We start from the raw sequence: 27,828 nt of genomic DNA on the forward strand, positions 1-27,828 counted from the left end.
CCTCCAATAATTCATGAAAGCCCTCCACTTCCTGCCTGAACAGTTCAGTTCAGGAAGAAGAAATAATGGCGACGCTTCTGGGGTCCGAGTCCCCTTGGACTGGAGGAAAACGAAGAAATTGCAATGGCAATATCGTCACAAAAATCACATCCAGTCAAATTACAGGCCAGGGTTTCAGTCGAGGGACACAGGTAAGAGATACGATGTACGGTTTGACAGTAAAGCCATCCGAAAGTTGGTCGATCCAAACCAGGGATTTGCGTTTGGAATCCTGCCTGAAAATGAAGACGTCGTCCTGGCGACTGACATGGGGGTGTAGTCGCCCCTTGGTTTGGCTTTACATGGCATGAGGGGGGGCATTTGTAAAAACCAAACCTTAAACTCCAGATATAAGTGAATTGTCGTTGGTAATGGCTGATAGCTGACAAGCCAAGTATACAACAAGAGTAGACGGCAAGCTCCGCTTCAAGTGGGTCTTTTGTTGTTAGCTCCCCGTTAGCTTAGCATTACAAGCTAAATTGGTTGACGTGATTAAAACCTTTGCTATATTTTTGTCGAAAGTTTGAGACATGATTGGTGTGGTAATCAGGGCGTGGGACGTATTTGTTACCAGGGAGCCTGTAGTTCACTTTGGGAAACGCTTAATTCAGCTAGTACATGCCAATAACGTTTGCTAATGTAAGCAAGCGAGGTAACGTCAGCTAGCTAGCTAAGCCAGCTGAACAGCTCAGGTGATTATGTAACGACACACCAACCACAATAACTATCTTTGCCATACATGGATACACCACAGCAGCTGTTTGCACGAGTTAACGTTAGCAAGTGTATTTTCATTACCGTACTAGCAAACATTCATTCGAGATGCATAACTGTTGGGCATATTTTCCTTGTATCTGATAGCGGCAGCAGTTTTGATGTGAATTAGCTGTTATGACTCTGACCGGTCCCTCTGCATTTTAACTACGCACCTGTGCTAATATTTTCCCCAAACATAACGTTCACTATCGTATATATCTTATTCACAGTGGTTGTTCAAACGTTACTCATGTTCTTACATGGAAAATAAAAATATGTATTTCCAGTGCATATGTATTTTTCCAACATGTGCCAAGTTCAGTGGCCTCCCTTTCCCTTTCACTTTCCTCTGTGTATCAAGGTAGTTGGTCTCTGGTGATTTCCAAACTAGGTGGGTAGGGACGAGGCTACTAACTAGGCAGATCCGTAGTGTGGATAAATGCCTTTAACTTGTTAAATATTTCTTTCAAAACGACCCAAAGTAAATTTGGTGTTTTAGATTTAAACATGAAAAAGTTTTCCATGACCACTCAGACAATATGTTGGGACAGCTGATCCCATCTGGATGAATAGCTATCCACAGTATCCATACAGGGGTAAGACATTACTTTAGATGCAGTGTTTTCTCAAAATCAGATGGCCCAAATTGCATTGATAAAAGGTTTTCTGATGTCTGGGGAGGCTCTCTGGAGAGTTGAGTGTCAGCAACCATCAGTGGGCCAAAGGCTACAGCAGAGAAGTCTAAAACTAATGCTTCAAACAGGTTACTTCCTCATGTTTTGTTTGCAACAGTCTGTGCTACTTTGAGTGCAATCCATACTTAAGTTTTTCCACACTGCATCAATACTAAACACACATGTCAATAATTAACTTAATTAGTTACACAAATGCAAATGAACACTGTGCCATCAAATAAGAACTTCAAACCACTTGAGCTGTTTTAGTGCTCTTATGGCAACATTGTACTGTTGTCATCCATGTAACCATGACTTTGGCCTACTGAGCTACAGTAGTTGTCAGTATTGCATTTTTCAATTTAAAATGCCTTCCAAGTAAGCATTTTATGTCTAGAAGTATTGGGAATGTCCCACAATAACTCCTTTTTTAATGGGGTTTACAAGTAGGATAATTGGTCTTGGTTGTACTTATGCCTGTGTGTTGATTCAGAGCTTTCTTGTGTATGCTGGTCTGAGGATGTCTGTCCTCAAGTAATGCTATCCTGTCTCCTCTTATTCTGTTAGGAATGACCCCACCAAGATAAATACTGATTCACTTCAAAAGGGCTTGTAAAGAATAAAAAAATCTCTGCATATGTTGTCGATTCCATGAAGTGAAATCCATAACCTTTAGGATGTTCTTCAGAAGTTTTGTAGTGAGTTTCAGTTTGTTTTTGGAAAGACACTGAACCCTTAATGCAAAGGAAAGGTATGCATGAATTGCACTAATTGAGATTGCCTATGCCTGTGTGTTGTAGCTCCCAGGAAGCCTGCTCCAGGAGAGAGATAAACGGGCCAAGTGGCATGGCATCCCTACTCTGCTGCAGAAGCTCCACGAGAGCAGCCATCCCAACAGTGACCTCTCCCATGCTCACAGCCTTCTTAAGGTATCCACGCTGCTCCACTCAAACTGGCACATCCAACAACCAGGCCTTGCTGTGGTTTTAGCCTGCTCATCGCTGAATAATGTACTTTGGGAGATGCAAATGACTCATGGACTATTGTTTTTGTCAGGTATTATCATCCCAGCTCTCCATGGAGGCCATGTCTTTTGTCACTGAGGACAGGAAGACAGCTCAGGAATCCACCTTTCCCAACACATACACCTTTGACCTCTTTGGTGGAGTTGATGTAAGTTTGATATGCCTATTTCCTCGAGAGAAATGGAAACTTGTTACCTCAGGAGAACCAATTCTCATACTCATACTGAGACATACAAATAAAAATAGAAAAAACATTATTGGAAAAGTAGTGTTTGCTCACCCCACTGAACACATTTTTCCCTTTTCCCCGAAGCTGCTTGTGGAGATCTTGATGAGACCCACACTCACTATGCAGAAGAAAAAACCCAAAAGTAAGCAGGCCTGACGTCACATAGACCTAGTCTGTGCTATGCATCATCTTCTTTTCAGGTGGAAGTCGGTTAAAGTGACACGTTGGAATATATATTTACATGATGATATTTACATAATTGGATTAATGTCTGTGTTTCTGTCACCATAGTGAATGATGACTTGGTCAAGGACTGCCTTAGTGTTCTTTACAACTGCTGTATATGTGTAAGTATCCCATTATCCCTTGTATGCACCACAGAAATGTCAGGAACTTAGGGTGCCTCCATTTGACATGCACACAAGTCTTCTTCATGCAGTTGGATGATGGTGTTATATTGTTTCTGTAGAAGACTGTTTCCACAAACGCAAAAGGAGAGAAAATCTCCTTTTGCCAGGCATGATTTAATTAACATGCAAATCTCCTTCCAATTCTCAGACGGAAGGGGTCACAAAGAGCCTGGCAGCGAGGGATGACTTTGTTCTGTTTCTCTTCACCCTGATGACGAACAAGAAGACCTTCCTACAGACTGCTACCTTGATTGAAGATATTTTGGGAGTCAAAAAGGTCAGAGTAATACTTTGATTATGTCCTCAGCAAGAGTGTGAAAACATTGTTTTTTATTGCCGTGTTGACTCCAGAGCAAATAGGCTTATGAAATGATTTTATGACTCATCTGATGTCGAGGTTGTGGTCTAGGCCACACCTTTACGCCAGTTGCCCTCTGAAATATGCAGTTGCCTGTTGGAATGTAATTGCAGTGACTCTTCCCCGCAGACTGTATACATATAATTTATATTTGTATGTATATTTCTCACACACACACACACATACAGAATCCAAAAACATAGCCAAATTTCACATAACTTCTTAAAATAACAGCTGTTTAATATCTGCTCAGCAGATTAATTTGCATCGTTATCTGCTGGCTCTGTTGTCTAACTATTTACAGAAACCTCAAATGTGAGAACTCCAGTGCCCAGCAGACCTGCTAACACCCCTGTGTCTCCCAGTGTTTGCTTTAATTTTAGAGATGCACACTGATGTGCTCAGCTTACATTTTTTGACCAGTAATTTAACTTCAGCAGTTTAAAACAGTTGTCATTGTCTTTCACTAGCTCTGCACTGTATGAAGTTTGTAATCAGTCAGATTGATTATTGTATACATACTACGTATAGTACTATCAGGATTAAATTTGGGGTTTTGCCCTGAAGATGAAAACATCACAGGGGGTTCAGCATGGCAAAACATTTGGGACCATTGCTGCCGGTGATAAAGTGAGCAAACATAAATAGTGCCATGCAGTGCAGGTCATGAGCAATCCTTTTTGCTGTTTGTTCATTTATTACTCATTTCATTCATGAAAAAGCAAAATGTATACCACATCAACATTTTTAAGCCTATAAATTGATCTATTAAAATATGAAAACCACCACCACAATACAAGTAGGTGGCCAAATTGACCCCGTCCAAATTCAGTCTAGGTCAACCCCAGGACTCTAAGGGTGGAAATGTTGCATATCTGCATTCTCTCATGTATTCATGTGTTGGCCTCTTGCAGGAGATGATCCACTTAGAGGGAATCCCCAACCTATCAGGCCTGGTGCAGAGCTTCGACCAGCAACAGCTGGCCAACTTCTGTCGCATCCTGTCCGTCACTATCTCAGAGCCTGATGTAGGGAACGATGACAAGCACACCCTGTTGGCCAAAAATGCCCAGCAGAAACGCAATGCAAGCCCCTCACGTGCAGAGGTCAACCAGGGTATGTTGTATTCAGTGTGCAGAGGCCAAAAGGAATGCACATATTGGGACGTTGCAAAAGGATGGATCAATAAATGATGAAATAATGGACCCTCTCATTTCCACCAGTGACCCTGCTGAACATCCCTGGCTTCATTGAACGGCTATGTAAACTGGCTACCAGAAAGGTGTCGGAGGCCACGGGGGCATCTAACTTCCTGCAGGAGCTGGAAGACTGGTACACATGGCTGGACAACGCTCTGGTGCTGGATGCCCTTATGCAGATGGCTACTGAGGAGGCTGAACAAAGCAGTACAGGTGAGACAGCAGTCTCCGGGAGGATAAATGGAATTACTTGTGCTACTAGTGTCTTAAAGAATCCTGTGAAGTTTCTTTGGATGGACTCATTATATTTTGTTCTCTCCCTTCAGAGTCATCAGATGAGAGCTCTCTGGCCACCAGTCCTCTCAGACACCGACTGCCTCAGTCCATGAAGATCGTCCATGAGATCATGTACAAAGTGGAGGTGCTCTATGTGCTATGTGTCCTTCTCATGGGCCGACAGAGGAACCAGGTAATTTGTTAGAACTAAGGGCACAGATCTCTTCCTTGGTTGTGGTTTATGCTGGAGTGCAAAGCAGAGTTGAGCTCCCTCCCTCACTGAACCCCGTTATGTTTCCCTCCACAGGTCCATAAGATGCTGGCTGAGTTCCGTCTCATCCCAGGGCTCAATAACCTGTTCGACAAGCTGATCTGGAGGAAGTATACTGCTTCCAATCATGTGGTGCATGGCCAGAATGAGAACTGCGACTGCAGTCCAGTATGAACTTTTTACATGCAAGATTCTCCTTAGAAACTGGCTCTGGCCTTTTTTTTTTAAATACATTATGTTTTGGATATGAAACTGTTTAATGTGGCTTCTCACTAAGACATTCATACTCTCTTCCATCCTGCAGGAAATATCCTTCAAAATCCAATTTCTGCGGCTACTCCAAAGTTTCAGCGATCACCATGAGTAAGCAACCCTCAAACCAATCTTGTGGTTTTGTATTTCTCCCCGAAGATAGGTTTGGTTTTTCATGTCCCCTCTCTTTCAGGAACAAGTACCTGCTTTTGAACAGCCAGGAGCTGAACGAACTGAGTGCCATCTCAATGAAGGCCAACATCCCAGAGGTGGAGGCTCTGGTCAACACAGACAGGAGCCTGGTGTGTGATGGCAAGAAGGGCCTCCTCACCCGCCTCCTCACTGTCATGAAGAGGGAGCCTCCAGACTCCTCCTTCAGGTCAGCATCATGTATGGCAACTTTCAAGGGTCTGGAAGTGGCAGAGGTTGAATATGTTGTACTTTAAAGTGGTGTCAGCCTTCTTGAAAGCAATCAAATGTTTACATATTATCCACTTGGGACAGTTACAGCACCAGGCTCTTGGATAATTTTGAAAAGATTTGTTTCAGGAATTGTCTAGCTCTGCTTTGTGTAGCTTCTTCTCTGATCCATCCTGTTGTGCTTGTAGATTCTGGCAGGCGAGGGCAGTGGAGAGTTTCCTCAGAGGAGCCACCTCCTATGCAGACCAGATGTTCCTCCTGAAGAGGGGACTGCTAGAAGTAAGCATTCATACGATGGCTCCTTTTGATGGTCTGCCCTGCACAGACCCTTCCTAGATTTTGACTTGTCATCAACTTGAATACATTTCCCACAGCATGGCTGCTCATTCTCTGCCTCTGTCCCTGTGCAGCACATCCTGTTCTGTATCATAGATAGTGGCTGTACGTCCCGAGACGTCTTGCAGAGCTACTTTGACCTGCTTGGAGAGCTCATGAAGTTCAACATTGACGCCTTTAAGAGATTCAACAAATATGTCAACACTGAGGAGAAGGTACAACTCTGCACCTTTCTATGTTGTATGTCCTGGCCAACCAAAATTACTTGTTCTAGTCGTCACTCAGTGTTGACTTGAACGTGGCATGAACACATGACATGCGTCTGGTTATATGGTTTTGTATGTTGTCTGTAGTTTCAGACCTTCCTGACGCAGATCAACAGTTCTCTGGTGGACTCTAACATGCTGGTGCGCTGCATTGTGCTTTCCCTGGACCGCTTTGAGAGCCAGACTGAGGATGTCAAAGGTAAATGGGAATGGAAATGATTACACATTTAGACTATTTGCGGGGACTTCACTAGAAGACATTCAAAAGAGAAGTTGTTTTAAAAAATATCAACTTATTTTGCCATTGCTTCCCGTTTCTTTTGGTGTTTCTCTCCTTGTTTGGATTTGGTACTGATGGCTGATTGTCTTATTTGCCCGTACAGAACTGTCATGCTTGTTTACATCATTATAATGTTGCTGCATAAGTGCGTTAGAATGTGTAGTGTAAGAATAAGTGCTGGCATCAGTGACAAAAATGGAAAATGCAAATGGTTTGTGTAAATTATGAAATTCATAAAACGGTGTTCATCCAGGCGTGAAAAAATCAGGCAGACTACATTTGGTTTGGCAGATAATGTCTAGGCAATAGCTGTCAGTCATATCAGCTTTGGCATTTTTTTTTAGCTAGTTGTTTCAACGGTTTCATATCTGACTGTGGCATCCTGTATGCCTGTGTTTTTCCCAGTGGTGGAGGTGCTGTCTGAGTGCTGCCTGCTGTCCTACATGGCCAGAGTGGAAAACAGGCTGTCCTTCCTCTTCAGACTGGTTAACATCATCAACGTACAGACACTTACACAGGTCTCGCTTCATTTTTCACTTGATTTGTTGCACGTATTCACAGTAACTCGTACAGGTCTGTCAGGTCTTAGAATAAAGAAATGTTTGACTCACAAAAATGTTAAATAGATTACTGAGCCAATAGTGTAATATCATTTCATACATCTTGCATCTTTTCCAGGTGCATTTGATTGTATTTGACTGTAGTTGGTATTGCGATATAAAATACTTTATTAATCATCTCTTCTTCCTTTCGGCATTTATCCCATTCCTTTTCTTGATGTGCCCCTCAGGAGAATGTGAGCTGTCTCAACACCAGCCTGGTAATCCTGATGCTGGCCAGAAGGAGGGCTAAGCTGCCCTTCTACCTCAATGCCCTGCGGGAGAAGGAGTATGCTGAGAAGTACCCCGGCTGCTTGCTCAACAACTTCCACAACCTACTGCGCTTCTGGCAGCGCCACTACCTCAACAAGGATAAGGACAGCACCTGTCTGGAGAATGTGAGTGGCCCTCGCCCCACCCTGTAGACAAGAAAAACATCAACAAATAATCTCAGCCAGACTTCACTTTGTCTTGCATGTTTGAGAAAGGTGTGGTCTGTTCTGGTTTAGTTTTAGTTTTGAGTATTTGATTTTGTACTACAGCATCATGCTGGGACCTTGCTACAATACAGACTGCTCCTCGTCAGGTTGCTCTGCTCCTAAATTCAGGGTTTGCAGTAGAATCACAAATGTCCTAGCTACCGCAACTGGTGTCATCGTGTAGGTGCACTGAAGAATTGGCTGTGCACAAAATGGCTAAATATTTAACAATTGGACTAGAAAGAGAGATGCCTGGGGAAAAAAAGATAGTTGTCATGTAGGTGTATGTTAATTTGTTAAGTAAAAGTGGTCTTTATAAGGTAGGCTTCCTTCCAAGTTTAGGTTACTGTGACACTGTAAATTGTAATGTCTTTTTGCTCTATCCCCTCTGGTCCTATACCAAAGTATTACACAATGCAGCCCAGGTAACCTAAACAAAAAAAAGATTTTTAGCTGTTAGCTAGCCAACTAGAAAGCTAGTTAGCTAGCAACTAATGACGATGTCATTAGTAATGATCAACATGCAACTACTAAGTGCAAGCTAGTTAAAAAAATTCCAAGTCAACAACAGCACAGAAATTACCTTACTGTTGTATAGATGCCCGAGGCACACTAATATAGCCGCCAGATGCGGCATTACGTCACTTGAAAGCCCTCTATAGGGAACGCCATGGTTAACGGTGAGTTTTAGTGGTCTAATTCCTCTCTGTTTTCCCACCACTCAGAGCTCCTGTATCCCCTTCAGCTACTGGAAGGAGACTGTGTCGGTGCTGCTGGGCTCAGACAGGACTTCTCTGTGTGCCATAGCCAGCTACATTGACGAGCCCTTCATGGATCTGGACAGAGATCTGCTGGAAGATTGACCCCCAGCATGTGAGCTCAGTGCGCTGGGGAGGGAACTGGGAGGAGGGGGGGGGTGGAGGGCCACCAGGAGTACGGACGCCTTATGTTGGTGATGACTCCACTGAGCCGAGCCATCCAGGAAGTGCTATGTGACTGCGTTCTGGATGTAAAGACTCATCTGTTTGCCGTCTGTACCTCTGCGCGGAGGCTGTCATTGAAAGACGAGAGGGGACATAACTTGCCTGGCTGTCGTCTTCTCACCTTGTTCTTTTTCGTCTTCGCCTGAAAGGAAGAGATGGAAAAACGGTTCGCCCACCCCAGATCGCCCACATGGTATAACACGGACAATTAAGCGACCATGGGAAGTGACCGATGTTGGTGGTTTGCTTTAGGTGAAATTCAAATAGAGCCTTTTATATGACCTATACAAAATTCTATGTAAAAAAAAAAAAAAACTATGTATGATTCAACAAATTATGTTAGAAAAAGATTCTTTCTTTTCACATGGACATGAGGTTTAGAAGTGGCCACAGATTAGACTATCACCCTAATGGTCAGGTGAGTGTTGTGCCACAGCGGTGCCAGGAGTCGCGGCCCTCACCCTCCCACTACCTACGAGCTCTCTGTCCACGCTGTGTCACTCCGCTACCCGACCTGTGGGGAAAGACTGGTGATATTGGGGTTGTTCAGGGGTCTTTTGAATGAACAGCATTTTCATTTGATCTGTCCGTGGGTCTGTTCTGTTAGGTGACTAGTTGACTGGTGCTTTTTGGCTCTACTCAGCACATCTAGGTAGCTTGTGGACCTGCTGAGATGTTTTGCAATTCACATGGGGGCTCCCACACCTAATACCATCCACTCTGTAGTGGCTTCAGATGCTTCACCCAGGGACTGTTTTCTTTTCAGTTTTTTTTTTTTTTTTTGTTGATTATTTTCATCTTGTTAGAAAAAAATAGCTTTTAGCGCTGGATAAACTGTAGAATAAAACATTGCACAGATTAAATTGTTTTAATTGTTTATTGTATTTTAACACATTTTTTTGGAGGGGTGAAAGCCCTTCATTTTGTATCAGAATTTGTATCCATGTTGTGAGAGATGCTTTGGTAAGAGAATAAACTATGCAGGCGCTAGTGTTAAAATCCCGCTTTCATTGTTCCAGTCACCACAAGGTTTCTTTAATGTGAAATAGCCTTCAGCCCAACAGCATCATTAAATTGCATCATTATACTGAAAGTCTACCACTTAAAAATCTGAGTCCTAACCACAGAGGAGAAGTTGACAATCTTTATACGTGATGGCTGTTTTTGCATGGTACCGCCTATCTTTTGTTTGGATTGAGAAGGGGCAATGGGCATGGTTGAGTTGCTGTGGCGTCTATGGCCTGAATGTGCCGATGTTCTTGTGGAAAACAGGATGCAGAGCTGAACAGACGCTTGACATCCAAGATGACGACAAATGATTGAGCTACCTCATATTTCAGTCTGACACCATATGGATTAAACCACTTCTAATGAAAAGCGGAGTGTACAGTTTAACTCAAAGTATGTCACGAATCATGTTATATGTTCACATGAATGAATGAATGTATGAGGGCATTTCTAGTGAAGTTGACCCTGATGCCAAGAGTTACTAGTGCTATGCCATGATGTCATGCCACCATATGCTTCCTTTACACTCAACCTTTTGTTTGCTTTAAAATTAATGCTCAAGCAGAAATGCTTCCTTGTTTCTAGCTTTTGCAATCATTCAGCATGTCTTAAAGCTCTTGATGATGGGTGTGCACATATTTTGAATTAGTTTGTGTATCAGTTGTGCTTTGCAGTGATGTTTATGCAAGTACTTTTTACAAGTGCTTCTCTCTTGCAAGTTCTCTCTTTTCCAGATGCCTGAGGTGATTGCTATGGTTTTCTTAATGACATGGTTTCCTGCGACACAGGATCTTTCTGCAGTGGCACAATGTTCCTAGCGCTGGCAGTGCATTATCATTGCTCAGAAGTCCTTGTCACCTACCAAGGATGACACTGGAACTATTTCTATGAGAACAAAATTAATTTTGTGTGCTCTCTTTTGAGCAACTATACAGATTGTTGAGGCACCATCCAAATTAAATTGGTTCTGAACCTTGATTTCTGTAGCTCTGTTGGTCTTAATTGCTGAAAGATTAACCCCTCTACATAATATACAAAATAATTTGTTCTCAACTATTATGCTGTATTTGGTCTGATGGGCAAAGGCCTTGAATTTCTTTCAGCCATTAACATGATGGTGAAATCTTATCCTCATGGCCGAGTACATGCTGCATAGTGGTTAACTGATAGCTGATGATTTGCTTTTTTTATTTTAGATTATGAGCATTTTCACTTTATTAAGCTGTAGATATATGGAAAGGATGAGATGGTGAGGATATCATTAGATATGGGTTGGGAGCAATTCTTCAGCTCTCACTATCACATGCACATGGTGTGCATTTTACACCATTAAACCATGATTGCCCCAAGGTGGATTTTTTTTGCCTCTGTCAGCACACGTAAAACCATTCTAGGTGCTTTTTCTGATTGCATTTGATTGTATCTCATCCCTCCCCAGGATTGATGCGTGGTGTTTGAGGACTTACTGGAGATGCATATATACTGGTAGTGGTGACAGTGAATAATATTCATGCCGTAACAGAAGTCAGAATTATGCTATCAAGACATTTTAGAAAAGAAGCCCTTTTTGTTTGTGGCATTTGCCTTGGCATGGTTTATGGTCTGTTTATCACACACACATGGTTACGTGTGATAAATAAGTTGCTATGGCAGCACCTGCATCCACAGGTGGTGTTGCTGCGCATTTCAGTCTTGAGCTCTTTCTGTGTTCCTGTCGAACACACGCTAACAAAGAGAAGTTCATGTTTCCATTTCATGCTTTACAATCACCACCTCTGTAACCTACTTTCACGTCCATGTTCATCCTCCTAATGCTGGTATGGAACTTAATTTCCCTTATTTAACAACTGTTTGTGAAATGAATAATAACAATCGTAATAAATTCTTCTTAAGACCTTATTTACTGTATTTTTATCGTGATCATTTTCTCCACACAAATAACCAGGCATATTAAAGGTTCAGAAGTCTTTATTCAGGCGCATCCACACAGTCACACACAGCTGTTGCAGCTGGCTGGCTGTGATATCTTCAGCCACACGGTTATCCTCACTACATCACTCAGCAAGCTGAAATACACAGGACAGGGATGTTTATTAGCAACCACATATACAGTGTAATAGAATTACTCATGACCACACTAGACATCACATGAGAGGGCTATGTGAGGTCAACTTCAATAGGGGATTACATCAAGTCTTTTCTAAGATTAGTTCCTGTTATGAAGCCTGCGGGCTAATTTTAATGAATACTTCCAAAGGTCATCCAGCTCTAAAGCCTAATGTAATATGAATTTCTCTGTGATGATATTGCACATGGCACTGACCTTGCCACCTTGGTCCCGGGTGCGGACCCGGAGCTTGTTGACCTGCGACTCGGCCACATCGGCCCTCTCCTCTGCATCGTCGAGCTCGTGCTGGATCTTCCTGTACTTAGTCAGGTTGGTGTTTGCCTGCTCCTCCTGCGGACAGGGGGAAACAAAGAAAAACAAGCTGAAGAACAGTGAACAGAAGGAGCAATGTAATTTAGTGATAGGGTTTTACATGGAGTATGAGATTTTTTCCACTGCATAAACTGTACCCAAACTGGCACAGTACCGAGTATTTTTCTTCTGTGCGCTCTGCCAAGTTCAGTTAAGTAGAGGCCAGCTTTACCAGTTCTACACTGGAAGCCTGTCAAAACATATTTACTACAGGCCCATTTTCCATTTTCCTTCTGGGGAAATACTCTTCACTCTCCACAGGTCAGAGGTCAGCTACAGAAGAGCATCCTAGAGCTAGTAGTTATTCAGTGCGTTGCTCAAGAACATGTCAGTAGGGCAGATGCTTGCCAACACTGGGGTTTGAACCCAGATCCTCCAGTTGAAGGACGATGTCTAACCACTAATCCACCCTGCTGCCCTACACCATTAAGATGTACACAACTGTTCTATTCCAATGGAAAACCAAAGGGTGCAGATAATGTACTATACTCATGGTAGCTGCAATGGAAAAACTCTTAAGATGCTCACTGATTTGAGTATATGATCTGTAAGTGGACTCACCGCTTCCTCAGCCTGCCTCTTGTAGCTCTTCACCTTGGCCTGCAGCTTGTCTATGAGTTCCTGGAGGCGGGCCAGGTTCTTCCTGTCCTCCTCCGTCTGCACAAACAGCAGGGGGCATTATACTCTTACCATACTTTCATTTTGTAACCAAATCACGCATTCATATTTGACAGCCTAGTATGCTCTGTGCGGAAACGGCAGTGGCGGTTTACCTGGTAGGTGAGCTCTTTGATTCTCCTCTCATACTTCCGTACTCCCTTCTGGTACTCCTGGCTCTTCTTCTGCTCAGATTCCAGTTCGTTCTCCAGTTCTTTGACCTACCAGCAAGATCAGAAAATGACTCATCTACTCTCATCATCACAAAGTTTTGCAGGTGGGATAGCACTGAATAAACATTCATATGAAGTTGTCTCAGCTCTCACCTTGGCCTCTAGCTTTTGGACCTGCTTCTTGCCGCCCTTGAGGGCGATCTGCTCAGCCTCATCCAGACGCATCTGCAGGTCCTTGATGGTTTGCTCCATGTTCTTCTTCATCCTCTCCAGATGGGCACTGGTGTCCTGCTCCTTCTTCAGCTCCTCTGCCATCATGGCTGCCTACAAATACAGAGGATTGGTCACCAAGTAATCCGTGACATATAAACCTCTAATGGCGACCAAGGAATTGCAACAACATCAACATGCAAAACATAATACGGGCTAGAAAGCGAGTTTCTCTTACATCAGTGATGGCCTTTTTGGCCTTCTCCTCTGCATTGCGGCACTCCTGCACAGCATCGTCTACCTCACTAGACAGTATGGACAGATCACTCTCCAGCTTCTTCTTCTGGTTGATCAACCCTGTGTTCTGGAGGAAAACAGACAATTTCAAGATTCTTTAAAAATTAAAATGTTTTTTGATCTTCTCTACTGTTTTGTCAACATGTTTGCTTTCTCTTGTGAAACCCCCTGGTAACCACTAGCTTGGTTTCCATCGAGCCTAATACTCCATTAATAATCAGAATAATAACAGAATCATGTAACCACCTCTAATGGAATAGAATATCCCATTCTGAATGAAATTCTGACTACACCTACAGGAGATGCATGTAAAAGCTCTCCTTACCAGCCAACTTTATTTACCGTTCATATACAGTGGTTATGAATGTGCCTCCTTACCTGAGAGTGCAACAGGTTGACTCTCTCAGTGGACTCGAGCAGCTCATGTTCGGCCAGTTTGCGTGCCCGGTCGTTCTGCTCCAGCAGGGCCCTGAGCTCCTCCACCTCGGCAGCTAGTAGGTTGTTTCGGCGCTCCGTCACCGCCGCCTGCTCCTTCAGCTCCTCGTTCTGGTGAATAGTGTCATCCAGCTCCAGCTGAATGTCCTGGAGCCACAGAACAAGTACAAGCCTGAGATTTTATTATCTCGAAGCAAGTTCACTCACTCCAGCACAGTGATGGAGACCATCAGTCGAGCTAATGTGCAGATAGGAGAACAAACAAATCTGAATCTAAAGATGTGTTTTAGAACAGACGGAAATGAACAAAACTTTCCAACTTTTCTCCATGTGCTATTCAATCCAACACAGTGGGTTAGCTGACTGGCTGGCGGCTGTCTGGACTCACCTTGATCTGGACCTGCAGGTTTCTCAGGAGTTTCTGGGACTCAGAGGCCTGCCTGTTGGCGTGGTTCAGCTGCACCTCCATCTCATTCAGGTCGCCCTCCATCTTCTTCCTCAGGCGCACTGCCTCGTTGCGAGACTTGGCCTCAGCATCCAAGGTGGCCTGCATGGACTCCAGGGTTCTCTGGTGGTTACGGCTAGAAGGACATAGTAGAGAGAGATAATGAAGATACAATATATGGGAAGTGGTTGATGGGATAGACACACACGTCACAAAACAGTAATGGAGAGTAATATCTGGTAATGAAACTCACCGAAGGTTGTCGATTTCCTCATCCTTCTCTGCCAGCTTCCTGTCAATGTCAGCCTTGATCTGGTTAAGCTCCAGCTGGATCCGCAGAGTCTTGCTCTCCTCGTGCTCCAGAGTGCCCTGAGACAGACACACACACACCACTTAGTGTTGTCGAAGATTTGGCTAGCCACAGACAAAAATATTACACAGGCAACAAAAAGCGGGAAGTGAGATTGTACAGCAAACTGCTTACTTCAGCTTCCTCTAGAGCAGCTTGAATCTCGCTTTTCTCCATGTCCAGACCCTTCTTGATCTTCTCCAGTTCATGGATGGTCTTCCCTCCCTGACTAATTTGATCTGACAGGTCAGATATCTCCTCTGGGGTAGTGGAGATAAACAAGCAGTTTATTCATAGTTAAAACTACATTTCAGATTAAGACAGAGGCAAAACCTGGGCTCTGTTTTAATTCAACATTCAAACCGGGTTTTAATGAGGTGAGATATAGCACTAGGCCTACCCTGGAGGTTCTTGTTTTCCCTCTTGGTGGTCTCCAGATGATCCAGGGCCTCCTCGTAGCAGTTCTTCAGTTTGAAGAGCTCTGTGCTCAGGCCGCGAGACTCTTTTTGAGAGCTCTCCAGCTCTGTCTGGCACTCCTCATACTTCTGTTTCCACTCAGCCAGCACCTGGAGGGGATAATCACACAGATTTAAGTTTTTTAGATTTTTATATATGACAAAGGGCAGTAGTGAGAGACTGGAAAGATAGGAGAGAGTGGTCATGAGTTGGACTCACTATATATGGCACCAAATCCCAACAAGTTATCAGGTCACAAGACAGATCTACAAATTAACTATCTGACTAAAGGTAACATCCTTTAGTCAGATTGGTCTCCCAAGGCGTTCTCAGCCTTGGGTTCAGGTCTGGATTCAGGCCAAAGCTCCTGTGTGCCAAAACCTTGTCAAAGTTGCGCTGTTTCTTGTCCAGGGCAGCAGCTGCAGCGTTGGAGCGCTCCAGGTCCACGACCAGGTCCTCGATCTCTGTCTGGAGCCTGTGCTTGGTCTTCTCCAGGGAGGAGCACTTGGCATTGGAAGCTTCCACCGACTCCTCAGCCTCCTGCAGTCGTATCACCAGCTTCTTCCTAATGAAAGGCAAACAAATTTGATGCTGCTGTTAGGCTGATTGTGATGAATAAACATTTCCCCCCCCCCATGTGATTCTATAAGTGAATAATACATCTCACTCACTTGGCCTCCTCCAGTTCCTCAGTCCTCTGGATGGCGTCAGTTTCATACTTGGTCCTCCACTGGGCCACCTCAGCGTTGGCCTTGGACAGAGCCCTCTGCAGCTCCGCCTTGCCCTCCTGCTCCTCCTCATACTGCTCTCTCAGCAGATCACAGTCATGTCTGGATGACTGCAGTGCATGGGCCAAGGCGTTCTTAGCCTTGGGAGACCAATCAAGGTGGTAGAGAGCAGTCAGTTGAATTACAAGGACTCCAAAAGTCTACTGAGGTGGCTAGCAGTTCTGTCAATAACAATCACTGACAATAATACTGATTTAGTGTCATGGAGCTGACCTTATTCTCCTCCTCCAGCTGTTTCTTGAGCTCCTCAGCATTCTGGCTGAAGGAGTTCTTGGTGCGCTGGAGCTGGGAGACCGAGGCTTCCCGCTCTTCAAGCTTCCTGCCCAGCTCGGCTACAGAGAGAGAAGACAGCCGTCAGGGAGGGAACTGCATTACATACTGGTCTGGGACATCGGTTTATGAGATTTATGCTAAAACTAGGTCTTACCACTCTCGGCCTGAGCGCGGGCCCTTTGGCTGTTGGTCTCATTGAGCTGCCTCTGGAGCTCCTCCACCTTGGCCTTAGCCTCATTCATTTGATCTTCATACAGACGACACATCTTCTCCGAGTTTGCCTACAGACCAGAGACGGCAAATGTACAATTTTTAAAGGAGTTTTGTGAAGCATACACAGTGAGAATATGGGGATTTGTATTACTCCCTGTCAACTGCAGTGTAGCAAATACGACCCAAAGACAACAAAGATATGTTAAACATGTAACACCTAAAGATTTGGACACACGCACACATGCACTCTCTCAGTGCATGTGTGCGTCCCTGTTTCTTTCTCTACCTTGCCCTTGGAGAGCTGCTCCACAGTGGAGGCCAGGTCGTCAGCCTCCATCTTGGCCTCGCTCCTTTCCTTCTCCAGCTTCTGCTTGACGCGCTGCAGGCTGTCGATCTGCTCGCTCAGCTCCGCGACGCTGTCTGCGTGCTTCTTCCTCAGGGCAGCCGCTGTGGCCTCGTGGTGCAGCATGGCTTCCTCCAGGTCTCGGCGCAGCTTGAGAAAATCTGCCTCTCGCTTCTTGTTCATCTCAATCTGGGCTGAGGTGGCCCCGCCCGCCTCCTCCAGGCGCTCACTGAGCTCCTCCAGTTCGCGAGCCACATCGCCGCGCTGCTTCTCCACCTTGGCCCTGCAGGCCCTGTCAGCCTCCAGCTCCTCCTCCAACTCCTCAACACGAGCCTGGAGGGAAAAGGGAAAGGCGAATGTTCAGTTATTTTATTTATCATGATGGTACGTAAGAGAGATGATCTTATATCAGACTGATCTCTTACAAGTTAATATTATTAAAAGTGGTTTCCAGTCCTACCTGTAGCTCCTTTATCTTCTTCTGGAGTTGGATGACCAAGGCTTGCTCATCTTCAATCTTTGTGCTGATCTCATTCATTTCAAAGTCTTTTCTGAAGTAAAATAAAATGATGCCTGTTAATCACTACTACTTATTGATATAGCCCAAAAAGCAGGCTAATGTTTTTGTGAAAACTTGATGATTCTCACTTTTTCAGCTTCTCTTCGAGTTGCTGCTTGTCATTCTCCAGGTCCATAACAGACTCCAAGGAGAGCTTCAGATCCCCCTCAAGCTTACGTTTGGCCCGTTCCAGGTCCATGCGCATCTTCTTCTCTTGCTCTAGAGAGCCCTCCAACTAATTTATAGCGAGAATGTCAGATATAGATAAACGTCTTACATATTATGTATATATGTACATTTTATCAATGAAATTGATTTTGTTTTGATATAAATCTATCACTATATTGGCAGGTAGCCTAAGTGGTGTGATGAGGGCGCTGATTAGTCTAATACAATATTCATATTCTTCTGTATCTGATTTCTTGCTTTTGCATGTGATAAATGGCCTTGAATTTTAATGTTGTAAACTCACATCATCTACTTGTTGCTCCAGCTTGGCCTTGGCTTTGGTCAGAGTGTTGACTTTGTCTTCCTCTGCCTGCAGGTCGTCCAGCGTCTGCTGGTGAGCCTCCTGGAGAGCCTTCTTCTCCTTGGTCAGCTTCAGGATGGTTTCATCCAGAGCTGCCATCTCCTCAATCAGGTTCTTCACCTGGGGAGCAAGAGGGAAGGGAGAACTTAAGTTTCAAGATTTTAAATCAGAACTGGTATTACTTTACTGTTTCAGAAAAAAAGGTTATTTTAAACTTTAAAAGACACCATTAACATTTATTTTTCTTCTCAGACATACATGATCCATTGCGCTGTGGAGCTTACTGTGGCCCCCCAGCGCCCCCTGTCAGCGATACAATGCTCTCCCCTTCTCCTCTCCTCTCCTCACCTTGTTCTCGGTGGCATGTTTCTCCTTCTCCACCTTGGCCAGGGTGATCTCCAGATCGTCGATGTCTTTCTTCAGCTCGGCACACTCGTCCTCCAGCTTGCGCTTCTTGGCGAGCACGTTGGCGTTCATCTCCTCCTCGTCCTCCAGCCTCTCCAGCATTTCTTTCACCTTGGCCTCCAGCTGGATCTTAGTTTTGATCAGCAGGTCACAGCGGTCCTCAGCATCCGCCAGGTTGTCCTGCTCCTATGGGGGAGAAGAGAGACGAACGAGAGAAATGAGATTAGAGAAAAAAATGGAAATGTGTTATCCTATAGGCTTGGTAGAATGTTTCGTATTTTTTACTCATTTTGTGGTTATTACTGCTAATACAAGTCTGGATATGTCCAGTGCATTCCCACACTCAGATGTGAGCTATGTCTTTGTAAATGTTCATGTGGGTAGTACCACTTACTGCCTGCAACTGTAGAGAGAGGTCGTTCTTCTCTTGGGTCAGGCTGACCTGCCTCTCCTCCAGCTCCTTACGCTTGACCTCCGATTTCTCCAGCGCCTCTTTCAGCTTGGCCAGCTCCTCCTTCAGAGTGGCCAGCTCCTTCTCTGTGGCGGCGCTCTTCAGGAGAGGCTTGATCTTGAAGAAGAGCTTCATCCAGGGCCAGTGCTTCACAGCATTGAAGGCCCGGATGTTCCACTGGATGATCATCAAAGCCTCCCTGGAAACAGGAAGGGAAGTGATGACGGAATTAAAGGATGGACAGTTTTTCCCCTCTCATAGTTTTTCTTGGCATGTTGGAAATGCCTCCAAAATGGCATTTAGACCAATAAAACACAAATACTATGACACTAAAACCTTCCTTTGAAATTAATATAAATTAAATGAAACCAATATAAATTAAATTCAACTAGTATATCAAGGGGAAAAGGTCGGATGGATTTACTGTATGTATACATATATATATATATATATATATATATATATACATATATACATATATATACATATATATATATACTGTTAGATTGTTGCCACTAATCCTACTTGTACCTCATCATATGCAATGGGCCGCTATATGAAATCATAGCCATAATGCTGCCATTACTGTTTCAGGACTGTGATCAAACAGATACCAGATTGATAGTCTCAATAGGATGGCGTCTCACAGCCCTAAATATGGAGCTGGAGCAGCTTGGTCAAGGACTTGCTGTCAGTGTTTAGAGGGTGTGTGTGAGTGAGCGCAGGCCTGTGGTCCGGGCTGGGGTGGCGGAGGGGCTACGGTGGGAGGTGACTGAATGAGGGTGGGGGAGCCGATCGCATTTTTGACATGACTCTGTGCTGGGTGCCTCTCAAAGGTGAGCGGCTATGTGTTTATTTAGAAACCAAAGCCCTCTGTCCAACGGCACGCTTTAATCCTCTGTCACCCGCCACATATCCCATCAATGCACTCACTTAGAAGTACAGGCGCCGGGGACAAAAGGGGCCAGGGGCCACGGGGCATCCGGGGGGAGGGGGGGTCGTATTTTTAGGGAGGGCCCAGGCAGCTGCCACTTGACACATGTCGCCACCTGGCTCTAAGGACACCGTCAGCATTGTTTAATTTAGAGAGAGTGGATAGAGAGAATGGCAGGGGACTAGTGAGGAGGGGTGTGTGTGTGTGCGAGAGTGTATGTGTATGTGTGTGTGTTTGAGAGAGATGGGGCCCTTATTACCAATAGGGCCACACACATGCCTGGTAACCATACAAGGACAAGCACACGCCTCACACACGCCGATAACACTGCCCTTGCATGCCTCACATACTCGACCGAGGGAGTGAGCTCTAAGGTATAGTGTGTCACACACTGAAAGGCTTGCAGCTGATCGTGTTGCTATTGAACCTGTTAGGAGAAGCAACTGGTGGGGGAGTTCATTTGTTTTGTACTCATGTCTTCACCTTCCTGTGAGGTATGAAGGAAAAAGGAAACTGTATTCCTGTGCCCTAAGAAGGCAGTCATACATTTCCTCACATCACTATAATCTTATCTGAAAAGTTTTTGATTCATTCAGATTCATGTGAAAATAAATCTGTAAATCATAGATGAAATTCAAAGTCCCTTCAGTCTCTTACTTCCTCTCCATCATCCTCAGCAGCTCCATCCTCATGATCTTGCCGCGGCTGACAGCCTGCAGCATTGTGAGGACTTTGGCCAGGCGCTCGTCCCTCAGCTCCTCTAGATAGCCCAGCAGGCCAGCCTTGAAGAACACCTATATAAAGGACCCGGGCCAAAGCCAGGGAAATAACAGGGAACCATGATTAACTCAGGGATCAACAGTGCTATCACTTTAATAGCGTACACTCCCAAAAATAAATTCAGGCAAGTGAGAAAATGGATCGTATGTGTTAACTGAAGATTCAAAGTTGGAATAGGTCTTATCAATTCAAACACGCACTGCACACACAAAAGCCTTGGCCTCCTACCTTGGTGTGTCCAAATCTATACTGGTTATGATCTATGTCCAGAGAGGCCAGCAGCTTCTCTGCAGCTTTCCTGCTGTCCACAAACTTATCATCTGGGATGGCGTGTGGGTTCAGGATGCGATAGCTGTCCGAGAATAAGAAAGCATGTTTCATGACTGATTACCGGTGTGATTGAGAGAGACTATAGCATGGTATCTAAGTAACCAACTTATGGTGAACGTATATGTCCAGTCTGTCTCACCGCTGTTTGAACTCAGCGTAGAGGATGCGGTTGGGGAAGCCCTTTCTGCAGATCCTGATGCCTTCCAGCACACCATTGCAGCGTAGCTGGTGCAGCACTAGGAACGGATCCATGATCCCTGTACAGAAAAAGGTTTCAAACATGAACTTAGTCGCCATCGCTACGCCACCGGTGATACGTGAAGTGTGATGCGGTAATGACTGTACTGTGTCATACCTGGAGTCTTGGTCTCATTAGGGATGATGCACCGAACAAAGTGGGGCTGGGTGCTGCGGAGGTTGGTCATCAGCTTGTTCAGATTTTCCTGGAGGGAGGGAGAAACAACACAAATCAGATTTAATAAGAGTGAATAAAGAGTGTTTCAATAAATTAAACACCACCATTGCACAAATACCTACAGAACCTTCTAATGTTCACCGCAGATGTCGTCCTTGACGTATAGGAGAGAGGAGCCAGCACAGACTTAAAGTGATGTTCATGTGATCATTGCCCTAAACATCACTGCAAGTCTTAACTGCCTCCCTCCCAGCTCTCCAGTGACGCCCAGAATTTCATTTGTCTGCATTCATCCGCATCAATAATATTCATATTCATCGGTACGGCCAAGGCATATGGGTGCCGGTCTCACCTTGTGAAGCTGAGAGACAGTCTGGAACGAGGCAGCCTTCTTCCTCTTCTCCTTGCCTCCAGTCTTGGGGTCTGTTGCAGTGCAGTAAGGGTGATTAGTTTGACCGCCAAAAGCTGAACCCAATGCTACAGTTTCCTATCAGCCGCCCATATACTGTACCTGAGTCTGAGCCGATGTAATTCTCATACAGAGAGGCTAGCAGCTTGCTGGCGGACTTCTGGAAGCACACCACCACCGTCTCATTCAGGGGGTCTTTGTTTTTGTCCAGCCAGCCAATTATGTTGTACGGTACCTGAGAAACAGCAGGGACATCCAAATTATTAACTGTTCTTAATAAAACAAATACAGTGAATTCTGAATGTGTAAGACTGCCCAATTGATCTTTAGTGAAAATGCTCTTACCACTCCGGCATAGTGCACCAGCTCAAAATGGGCCTCGTACTTGCGCTTCTTGTCTGGCCGAGGCTTTTGGAAATTAGCCGACTTGCCAATGTGATTGTCATACATCTTGGCCTTGAAGCTGCCATCTGTAGCCTTTGGGAACATGCACTCCTCTTCAAGGATGGACATGATGCCCAGCGGCTGGAGGAAGAGGAGGGTGTTTGTCAGTCTGATGCATGTGTCTGAAGTGTGACTTTCATAGATCATACATGACCGTTATTAAACACAAAGTACAAAATATCTCAAATAAATGATATACAATATAATCTGACTTTATCCAATACAGATACTCTATCATAAAGGAAACCCAGTTATGATGAAACCTTGTCTAATATGAATGAAATGCTTCCTGTACTTTTTCAATGAGATCGATGCAAGCCTGGAGGTCCAGCCCAAAGTCGATGAAGGTCCACTCGATGCCCTCCCTCTTGTACTCCTCCTGCTCCAGGATGAACATGTGGTGGTTGAAAAACTGTTGCAGCTTCTCATTGGTGAAGTTGATGCACAGCTGCTCAAAGCTGTTGAGCTGTGATGAAAGAGGAACAGGTGTTCAGAGGACGCATTAGAAGTGAACAGCATGACTAACAAGAGAATATGTTGCGTGGATTCGTCCTGCACCACTGCTAATCCATCACAATGAAAAAGAGGATGAAACCATACATGAACAGAGCACCTGTTGATATTAAACCAACATAGGCCCGAGCAGAAAATGTATTTGACAGGGGGATTTTTTTTTTTTTTTTATAGAACAAGACAATTTTAATCTCTATGTTGCCCTGAAAAATAATTGATAAATATAGGTAGACTTACATCAAAGATCTCAAATCCGGCAATGTCCAGTACTCCTATGAAGTACTGGCGAGGCAGGGAGGTGTACAAGGTCCGGTTGATGCGTCCTACGAGCCATTTGAACATGCGGTCATAAGTGGCTTTGGCCAGAGCACCAACAGCATAGTTAACCTACAGCACCCACGCACAAACACACACACACACACACACACAGAAGGGACGCAGCTGTCATTCACATGGATAGCCCCTGTTGCTTAGATACCAGATTCTAGTGTGTGTGGAGTGCCGAGCGTATTGATTGATTGAGGATTAAGAAGCCGTCCTTCATCAGCATGCTAGTCATCCAGCAGCATGAACTGAACATCGCAGATGCTGAATTTACTTAAGTATCTTTCACATTGGAACATTCGCATTCTGTCATCATTTTTTTAAAATATTGATGGATTTGTTGTTCAGTTAAGCGTCATTCCCCATCTCATCTTTAGTTACTACAGCACGATGAAGCAAAAACCCACAGACAGCAGACGTCGGTGCACTTCCTCACCTGTTCAACATTCTGTCCCTTCACCACGTACTCGTTGCCCACCTTCACCCTTGGGTGCAGGAGGCCCTTGATGAGGTCAGCTGAACTGACTCCCATCAGGTAGGAGGCCTTGTCCGCACCTGGGTGACCAAACAATACATAAAGGAACAAAAGAATGAAAAAATAATCTTTTAAAATCAGCCTGTAGTGGATTATAGACTGCAAATGATCCAGTTTTATGCCAAATCTCATGTAGCTGGTCCTCACTCTCAGTGCCGTCTGCCTCTGCCTGCTCCTCACGCTGCTTCTGCTTGAACTTCATGTTGCCAAAGTGCATGATGGCTCCAACTATTTTATAGCAGCCATACTTCTCATCGGGCAGGAAGCCAAGGATGTCCATGGCGTGCTGTGGAGAGAGGCCAAGAGGAAGTGATGTCATGACTCAGATAACTACAACTCAACTATAGCCGAATTTCTCTCCCTATCCAAACGACAAAAGCTCTTACGTCAGTGGCCATCAGCTCCTGTCCATCATCCATGTTCTCCACGGTGGTCACACCCTGGGAGCAGAAGTGGTAGTCGTAGGGGTTGGTGGATACCAGCAGCATGTCTGCAACCAAGAGTTCACAGGATCATGTGTACTGTGTTTGTGTCACCTAACTGTCCCCTGGGTAATGACATATTCAAAGCATGCAGAGGGACTAACCTAGAAGTTCTGGTTTCTTCTGGGACATGATCTGGTAGTAGATGTGGTAGCTCCTCTCACCAGGCTGCTGAAATATCACTCTGGATTTTTCCAGGAGATCTGAAGGACAAAGAGAGGAGGAAGGGGTTTTTATCACACATGAAACGAGAAGAGAAAGACATGGTGTTATCTTATTGTGTGTGTATCCTTCTCTAATTAACTCACATATATCAATATCAGATGAGGCCAGTTTGCCAGTGGGTCCAAAGTGGATCCTGATGAACTTGCCCTGTGGGAAAGAAACAGAGTATGAGATGCAGCACAGATCCATAGGCAAATTCATACTCTCGCCAACAAACGGTGAGAATATCAAACACAATTGAGTGGATATATGCACTAGTTGTTTTACAGGTACTCACAAAACGGGATGAGTTGTCATTCCTCAGCGTTTTGGCATTGCCAAACGCCTCCATGGCGGGGTTCGCCTCAATGATCTGGTCCTCCAGGGTGCCCTGGGAGGGAGACAATGATAAAATGTAAAGAAAAAGCGATACCAAAGGAAGCTAAATAAAATAGGGCTTTATTCAGTTGTTTTATAGCGCTAACTTACCCCTGTTTTAGTGGCAGGGCCTTGCTGCAAAAGAAGAAGGTGAGAAGTCTGTGAGCACGATATCGTCTCTGTCTCGGCAACAGAGAATGACACTTTCACAGTCAGAAGGGCCAGAAAATGATGAGAGATACTGATTGTTAAAACTGGTAAAACCGATGCCACCTTGTTTTATATGATGAACAGAGCCACTTAGTGAAGTGTGGTGATAAAAATGGGGACACAGGGGAGAAAAAGGGAGGAAAAATGAATATCAAACAAAATAGGAAAAATCAAAATCAAAAATCAAAAGAACTGGAAAGATGATGGAAAAGTCGCATTGTTAATTCATATTCCAAAAAGAAAGAAATGACATGGAAATGGGGGAAAAAATTATTCAAAAATCAATAAGAAAGCATACAGTAGAGTAGCTGGAAAGGGCTACACAAGACAGATGAGGGTAAAGACTCAGACATTATGAATGTAATCGATGTTCACATTCACCATTTGACAATCAGTGAGGAAAAGGTATGGACAAGGTTTAAGGGAAGGACACTGAAGGATTCCTGGGACCAAAAAAAGAAAAAGAAAAAAGAAAACACCAAAAATGCTTGAAAAAGGGGGGTGGGGAACAAAAATATGGACTGCCATTTTGGCCTTACTCCTTTCTTAGCAGATGCTTCCCCAAGAGCGGCCACAATGGCAAAATACTGAATAACACGTTTCGTGTTGACAGTTTTGCCAGCACCGGATTCTCCGCTATAGGAGTGTGAAAAAATAACAAAGTGTAGATACAACAGGTAAAAACTGGTCACAAAACTGGCAAAGGTTGTGTAAATCAAGAAATTACACTTTATGTTACAAAAGGAAACAAAAAATCATAAAGTGAGGAATGCTTGAATAGCTTTCAATCAAAGCACAAAAGCTTTGGAGGAAAAAAATACCAAAACTTTAAAGTGGCTGTGTGTGAAGGACATACAATATTGTGTAACTGCTCATACAGTGACAAGATGTCAAATGTCTGCTGAACTCTAATGTGACAAAAAAAACACACTACTTTTAAAGTAGTTGCTAACTTACGTGATGAGCATGGACTGATTCTCCCGATCTGATGAAGACAAAAACAATAATAGTCTTAAATCATTGATTATAATGCGTAAATATCATGCTAAAAAGTGTGAGTATGAGTTTAATCTATATCAGTGTGTACGTGCTTGTGTGTTTTAGTGTGTGTGACTCACTGCGCAGCATGTCATTGTAGGCGTTGTCTGCGATGGAGTAGATGTGGGGCGGAGCCTCGGAGCGCCGCTTGCCTTTGTAGGCAGCGACCACAGTTGCCGAGTAGACGGGCAGCCATTTGTACGGGTTCACTGTCACACAGAAGAGGCCCGAGTAGGTCTGAGGCAACAGGAGCACAACACACGATGCATGATCACCACAGTACAGCTTCACCTCCATTAACCCACTGTTATTCATCACTTAAACCCAAAAAATGACTAATTCCGCGACAACACCAAATGGGGAGCTACTGACAGGCTTGTGACATTGCTCAAGCTCATGGTTCAATTTTGTGGTTTAATCTGGATACTTGGCCCCCTTGGTGAACCTGGGAGAGGGGAAGGGGAAGTCCGCGTCAGTCCATAATGGGATACTTACGTAGATCATCCAGGCAGAGTAGCGTCTGCGCAGGTTGAAAAGCACGGAGGCCTCGTTGAGGTGGGTCAGCATGGCCATGTCCTCGATCATGTCAAACTTCGGAGGATTCATCTGCTGGATGTCATCCTCCTTCACCGTCAGGGTCTAAGGCAGCGGACACAGGTGGAGATGAGACTGGTATCATGGTATTATACTGTATATTCACACATAAAGAAGAAGAGTGGTGTATTTTATGATTTTAACAGAGAGCAAAAGGAAACAGGTAATGTGTGAGGCCTGGGCACTTACCTTCTTCTTATCTTTGGTCTCAACGATGATTTTGTCTCCGCTGAGTTCCTTGATCTCAATCTCAATGTAAGCCTCCTTTTCATCAGGGACCCATGCTCGCCTCTTACCTAACAGGACAGGAGAAGGTCTAGACTGAGGGGGGGGCAGCAAAACTAAACCATTACAGGCCAAACTCTCTATTGTCCCAATGTTGGACTATAGAACTAAGAGAATTGAATGAATAGTATACAGTAAGTCAACACAAATCAAATGTATTATACAGATGAGCCTACACTGCAAATATCCATCTTAACAAGTCACTTAATTAGGCCTTAGTTTTAAAATCCTTTTTTTTTTTTAAAACAAGTGAAAAAAAAAGTCTGCCAATGCCAATTTTATTTGTTTCCAATGCAAATAAACTTGTTTCAATAATTTTCCTGAGTCAGGTGACATTACCATGCTACTGGTGGAGTGACCTGCCTTATTTCAAGATTAATTGTTTTTAGAAAAAATCTGAAACAAGTTAAACTGCATTAGAAAAGAGTGGAATTACCTCACAAGCCTAGCAGAATTTGTTACTTCTTTTGAGAGAAAACAAAATTTAAAGAATGAATCCAAAACTACATGACTTGTTAATATTGACATTTTGCGCTGTAAGGGCCCATGCCATTGGATTTTCCGTTAAGTACCGTCAAAAGCGACGGTCTGCGCAGCCAGCAGCTCCAGGTCAGTTTTGCGTAAAAACGGTGCAGCCTCCCCGAACTCCTGCGTGTCAAAACGGGGCATGGTGACAACTCCTCGCCGGCCGAGAACCGGACACACCAATAAGACAGAGGACTCCTGAAATTCCTTGGACAAGAAAACAAATCTTTGCGTTAGGGTCAGTAGGTCTTACTATGGTAAAGTGTGTGTGTTCATTTCCAGCTTCAGCAGCAGTCAAAAAACAACGCGTGGTCAAACGTGAAGCCCAAATATATTACTTGTGCGTAAAAGAGTCCACTATCACCAAGGACAAAATATTCAAATTCAGCAGAGTAAAGTGAACTAAATGACACGTGTCGGCGAAGGTAAATACTATTGCTACACTGCTTTGAACGAAATTTGGAGTCTATAAGGCACTTTAAAGGGCAGCCAACCCGCGCGTAAAA

At 44.3% G+C, this 27,828-nt stretch overlaps 2 protein-coding genes across 2 annotated transcripts; one reads left to right on the plus strand and one right to left on the minus strand.

Annotated features, from left to right (window-relative positions):
- Nucleotides 1–58: 58 nt before the first annotated feature.
- Nucleotides 59–11,749, plus strand: trpc4apa (transient receptor potential cation channel, subfamily C, member 4 associated protein a). The gene is made up of 18 exons (XM_071515603.1): nt 59–191; nt 2,270–2,398; nt 2,526–2,642; nt 2,808–2,865; nt 3,015–3,070; nt 3,282–3,410; nt 4,406–4,607; nt 4,715–4,903; nt 5,017–5,159; nt 5,274–5,405; nt 5,542–5,600; nt 5,683–5,868; nt 6,098–6,188; nt 6,320–6,460; nt 6,599–6,710; nt 7,197–7,309; nt 7,582–7,788; nt 8,595–11,749. The coding sequence occupies exons 1-18, from the start codon at nt 66–68 to the stop codon at nt 8,730–8,732; spliced, it is 2,328 nt and encodes a 775-aa protein (XP_071371704.1). The 5' UTR covers nt 59–65; the 3' UTR covers nt 8,733–11,749.
- Nucleotides 11,750–11,816: 67 nt separating this feature from the next.
- myh7ba (myosin, heavy chain 7B, cardiac muscle, beta a) lies at nt 11,817–27,466 on the minus strand. Its single transcript, XM_071515607.1, has 42 exons — nt 27,370–27,466; nt 26,702–26,808; nt 26,414–26,557; nt 25,999–26,155; nt 25,838–25,865; nt 25,420–25,516; nt 24,591–24,683; nt 24,397–24,460; nt 24,193–24,291; nt 23,993–24,096; nt 23,754–23,892; nt 23,508–23,626; nt 22,985–23,134; nt 22,530–22,700; nt 22,136–22,315; nt 21,893–22,025; nt 21,734–21,804; nt 21,322–21,409; nt 21,106–21,223; nt 20,865–20,988; nt 20,514–20,650; nt 18,866–19,121; nt 18,415–18,657; nt 18,010–18,186; nt 17,627–17,772; nt 17,439–17,529; nt 16,922–17,311; nt 16,577–16,703; nt 16,363–16,481; nt 16,033–16,229; nt 15,743–15,926; nt 15,306–15,471; nt 15,041–15,165; nt 14,810–14,925; nt 14,500–14,692; nt 14,055–14,258; nt 13,618–13,743; nt 13,323–13,493; nt 13,113–13,217; nt 12,901–12,996; nt 12,184–12,318; nt 11,817–11,926 (listed from the first exon to the last, which is right to left on the minus strand). Exons 1-42 carry the CDS (start codon nt 27,464–27,466, stop codon nt 11,915–11,917), a joined length of 5,799 nt encoding a protein of 1,932 aa, XP_071371708.1. The 3' UTR covers nt 11,817–11,914.
- Between the last annotated feature and the right edge of the window lie 362 nt (nt 27,467–27,828).

Source organism: Centroberyx affinis, unplaced genomic scaffold, assembly GCF_046629955.1.
Source record: "Centroberyx affinis isolate AG114_WGS23_722 - 3 ecotype Tasmania unplaced genomic scaffold, CSIRO-AGI_Caff_v1 ptg000361l_1, whole genome shotgun sequence".
Taxonomy (NCBI): domain Eukaryota; kingdom Metazoa; phylum Chordata; class Actinopteri; order Beryciformes; family Berycidae; genus Centroberyx; species Centroberyx affinis.